The sequence below is a fragment of the Mytilus edulis genome, chromosome 10, assembly GCF_963676685.1.
Source record: "Mytilus edulis chromosome 10, xbMytEdul2.2, whole genome shotgun sequence".
NCBI lineage: Eukaryota > Metazoa > Mollusca > Bivalvia > Mytilida > Mytilidae > Mytilus > Mytilus edulis.
The window spans coordinates 80,894,919-80,900,074 of NC_092353.1; the positions used below are offsets into that span (position 1 = coordinate 80,894,919).

General features: G+C 34.2%; 1 protein-coding gene across 1 annotated transcript; it reads right to left on the minus strand.

Annotated features, from left to right (window-relative positions):
* Window positions 1-2,386: 2,386 nt before the first annotated feature.
* On the minus strand, window positions 2,387-4,856 carry LOC139492554 (chromosome partition protein Smc-like). Its single transcript, XM_071280709.1, has 2 exons — window positions 4,797-4,856; window positions 2,387-4,082 (listed from the first exon to the last, which is right to left on the minus strand). The coding sequence occupies exon 2, from the start codon at window positions 4,076-4,078 to the stop codon at window positions 2,399-2,401; it is 1,680 nt and encodes a 559-aa protein (XP_071136810.1). The 5' UTR covers window positions 4,079-4,082; window positions 4,797-4,856; the 3' UTR covers window positions 2,387-2,398.
* Between the last annotated feature and the right edge of the window lie 300 nt (window positions 4,857-5,156).

Sequence of the window (5,156 nt, forward strand, 5' to 3'; positions counted from 1 at the left end):
TCCTTTGTTGCCTAAGTTTTATTCACAAAACGACATTTACTGGAATAGTGATGACCAACAATACGTGCAATTGTCACAGCGACATACCTGCTTTGATCATGCTGATTATCTGCCATTTTGATGTAATTGAGAGTCGAGGAGAAACCATTACATGGTGTCAATCACATAACTTTACAAACATAGTTATTTAAAGTGGTGAAAACAATGAGGATAAAAACATCTGCTTTCTGGTTTACGGGTACAGTAGCTGCATGTGCAGATTAGAACTAATCAAGTCGACATTTATTTATTAAACCAAGGTGGGATTTTAGTAATGTTTAACTAGTTCTATTTCAATAGATTATATCACAAAATAATAATGGGTAATTTTTTAATTGTCATTTTAATTCGGTGTTGCAATACTTTTTTCCATGTGTATATATCAGTAAAATTATACTTATCATTTACATTTCTGGGTGCATCTGCAGATTTACTTGTGATTGGCAACTCCAGACGATCCGACACCAACGGATCCAGTTTTGAGGGGGCAATTTTTTCTCCAATGCCCGAACTGCTTGGAAAAGAAGCAAATGTCCCACTGGCACGGCTCACGCCGTGCGACGCTATTAGGAAAGGACTGCCTCTGAAACTGTTGATTATATGTAGGATTAGCATAGGTTTCGGCTGGTGGCATTCTGGTTTTGTTGGAATACGGAGCAGGATGCCCTTTTGTCTTGTCTTTCATCGTGCGCATGGCTCGACTCTCCGCCTGGCGAATTTCCTTCTCATCTTCACTGTCAGAAGCAATATCATTACACTCATACTCACGGACAGTTGACCATCCTGCCAGTGAAGAATCAGCAATCCGTATTAGCTTATTACGGTCTTTAACTTTATCGAGCAAATCCAGAACAACACGAATACTCTGTGCCTCTGTTGACGGTATTAACTTGTAGAGCTTATTGATATCATTCACAATTTCTTCGTTAAACTTAAATTGAATTCAGTTTCCTCATGCTTGAACTTGATAAAGGCTTCCTCTTTTATCTGCTTGGACATCGCGTCTTGTTCACGTACCAACTTGGATTCAAGGCTATCCCTTTTCCCGTCCATGTACAACTTGAATAGAGAGAACGTGTCATGTAAGTTCCTATCAGAAGATGATCTGGTTGCACCATCACTCCTTTTATCAGGTAACGAGTCGTCTTGTAGAAGTAGACTTTCTTCTGTATGTTCGGCAATATTGAAAAGAAATGATCAGACTGAACTGTCCGAAATGAAAGCGTCGAATGACACATAATTACACACAGATTTACCGTTACAATTCTTCCCGCTTATATTAGCTCGTGAAATACTCTTTACACTAGAGTATAATTTAAACCGGTATATCTAGTCATGTGACAAATGTCACAACAAATACACGTGTTCTTAATAACATTGATAAATACATTTATTGGCACTCATACCACATTTTCTTATTTTCTGTTGTCTCAATTCAAAACGTTAAAACAAACCAGTAATATAAATTCTTGTGTTTTATTGTAGTCATATATAATTTAAAAAACAACAGTTATGAGTGCTAAAGTAAAATAAAATTGTATTTTTTTTCCGTGTTCGTCATTAGTTGTCATTCTTGTTATTTCATAGCTCTATTGTAAAATTTATTTATACACCGCGTTCTTCAAAAGGCCTAATTCAAGGGTTAAAGTTATTACAAGTGTTGTTATTGTAAGATACATGTACTTCTTTAACCTTTCATAGTTAGTTAACGGTTTCGTTTATAAATTTTGACCCTTTTGTTGACTCTAGTTCTCGAAATATCAAATATAACTCCTTATCATTTAGGATTACCTTAGCTGTATTTGGCAACACTTTTAGAAATTTTGGATCTCAATGCTCTTCAACTTCGTACTTTATTTGCCCCCTTTTTTTTTTTTTTTTTTTTTTTTTTAACTTTTTTGGATTCGAGCGTCACTGATGAGTCTTTTGTAGACGAAACGCGCGTCTGGCGTATATATAAAATTTAGTCCTGGTATCTATGATGAGTTTATTAACAACCACTGGGTCGATGTCACTGCTGGTGGAGATTTTTTCCCGAGGGTATCACAATCCCAGTAGTCAGCACTTTTTGTGCTGACATGAATTATCATTGATATTGTTATATTTTTATAAATTAACTGTTTACAAAATTTAAAATTTTTTGAAATATTTAGGCTTTTCTACCTCAGGCATAGATTACCTTAGCTGTATTTGGCAACACTTTTAGGAATTTTGGATCTCAATGCTCTTCAACTTCGTACTTTATTTGGCCTTTTTTTTTAAAAACTTTTGTGGATTCGAGCGTCACTGATGAGTCTTTTGTAGACGAAACGCGCGTCTGGCGTATATATAAAATTTAGTCCTGGAATCTATGATGAGTTTATTTATTGACATCATACAAAAACGCGGTTTCTTTTTCATTTGAAACTAACAATTTATTTGTAGATGTGTCATAATGCAGAACCTGTGGGTGATATAGTTCATCGGTATGTGATAACAGTTGCCTATAGTGTTGTCCATCAGGAGAGATGGCGACCACATTATTAGTATTACGTCCCACTACAAACACGTTTCCATCATTGTCTACAGAGATACCGAGTGGACATTTCAAAACACTTTTACTACAGAACGTCCACAGTATGTTACTATGGTTATCACAACAGGTTACACTATGATTTGCAGGGTCTGTGTAAAACAGTTTGTCACAGAATGTTGTAACGTACGCTAATCCTGAGAGTTTTGTACTGATGACGTTTGTAATGGATTCATCACTAAGACTAATCCTCTGTATTCCTTTCTTCTGGATACAATAAATCAAATGTCCATCGTTGTATGCTGCTCCAGTATTTTCTGAATAAACTTGTATTGTTTTCTTTATTTTCTTGTTCTTTGTGTCGATTATATTTATCTGTTCTAAACCACCAGATGTTACAGCAATGGAATCATCAGCGATATATACCACGTCGAACGTCCGTGTGATCTCATTTATTACAAAATCTTTTGACCCGTCAGATTTGAATACTGCTATGTTGCCTTGCCTAAAGCAAGAGAATACCATCTTTTCATCAGGAAGCAGTGTACAACCATGGACATTTGACAACTCTGTATTGATACGTTTCTGTAATGTCAGAGTCAGGTTATCAATATGTCTGGTTGGACGAGCTACAATAATCTGGGCTTGTTTTTGCTTCCGTTTCTGAATGGAAAAATCACATGGATCAGAACTGACATTAATTTCTCCGAACTTCTCAATGTTGGCTGTGATTTGAGCTAGAGACTTGGTAAATTGGCATGAAATATTGGCTCGGTTTGTTGCGTCACTTTTGATAATCGAGTGAATGAATTGTTCGTCTCTGGAAATTTCTTTTTCGAAATGTTTTATTGTCAGATAGGCTTGCAGTTCGGATGCATTCTGTTTAATATTAGCAATGTTTTCTTTGAATTCTGTTATATCTCTTTCCTTTGTTTTAAGATCAGTTAACAATTTCTGAATTTTGTTGTTCTCTTTTTGTTCGGCTGCTTTTAATTCTTTCATCAAATTATCCTGAAGACCATCAAGATGACGAATAATCTTTGTTCTGGTTTGTTTTATTTCTTCTTCAATTTCTCTTTTCTGTTTTTCTAATGAAGTTAAATTATCTTCCCGATTAGATTTGATTAATTTAATATTCTCAGCGACTTCGAGCAGAGTTTGTTCGATTTCATAAAATGCGTTTGAAGTTTTGACGTTTTTTATGAGTTCATTGATGTCGGTTAAACCTTTACAATCGTTGTGAGATTTCAAACATTTCTTACAGCACGGACAATCATGTTTTTTACAGAAAAGTTCGTATTTCTCGTTATGTATTTTACAGATCGTGGCGATTTGGAGAATCTCTATCGGTAACTTCTTGTATTCGGCGATGAAAACGGTTTCGTGGTTTCTTGATGCCTTGGCAATACTGTGATGTTCGTTACAATCTCCACATAGTCCTTCATCACATTCGGAATACCATACTACTGATGGCTTGGTAACCTGACGATAAAGACAGACACCACAATTGCTCCAATTACTGGCCATGTTCCTGTAACAAATATAGCACAAAATTACGAGTACATGTATTACTATAAGTAATATATAAAATGTTATGTTACTGGAATAAATTCATTATCACGATTTCGTAAAAATATGTGAAAACATTTATATTGTGATAACCAATTTACAAAAATATGTGATGAATAATTCCTGCAGATTCGATCGTGATAACGAATTTAATCTGAAATACAATTCGTCAGTGTAATTCAGTATTTGTGCTTTTTTTGTAACGAATTATACAATTTGTGATCACGATATTTTATTCGTACAGAGTAGCGAATCAAATTCCTACTGACGAATTGGATCCGTAATGTGACGAATTTAGTTCGTGATGACGAATTCTGCAATGACTTAATTATTCCTCAGATTTGATATAAAAAATGTATTCCATGATACCGAATCATTAATTTGGTAATATCGGTTACAGTTTTCCAATGCAGAGTTATTATTAACATAAACAAAAAAGAAATATGGTGAGAGAAAGGTAACCCAAAAAAAATAGTAATACATTCAACATGTTCATACATAAAAATGTTGTGAAAGACACAAAACGAAAGTTGATAAGACAAATAAAAAATTCAAGACTTTGGTGCATGTGTATATATATATATATATGTGTGTGTGTCTGTCTGTGATTTTTTTGTTGGTTTAATGATTATTGAACGTATATTTTACAGAAAACAAAACGAAACAAAATGCGTACCTCAATCAAAATAAACAGCATATGAACTCTAACATATCTACGTAAAAGGAAGATAGTCACATGATTTAAATATTTATAGTCAGGGGACATACCATGATAATTCATCGCATGATTGATTCCGAATACTTTAATAAAGGAGTAGGTTCAGTAAGACCCATTTTTTGGCCCAAAAATATAGCAGTTTTACAAAATTGTGAAAATGTAATCTTTTAGCTATTTATTGGAAAGAAGAATGCTTCTGCTACATGAATATGGGCTATTTGTGACAATACAATGCACATATATCGGGTACTAGCATCTTTAAGACATGCTAAATTACCGAAATCTTCATAATTTTAGCATTTTAGTTAAATTTTAGAC

What these genes read in the sequence shown, in the direction of transcription:
- LOC139492554 (XM_071280709.1), bottom strand. Translation starts at nt 4,078, where the DNA reads ATGGCCAGTAATTGGAGCAATTGTGGTGTCTGTCTTTATCGTCAGGTT.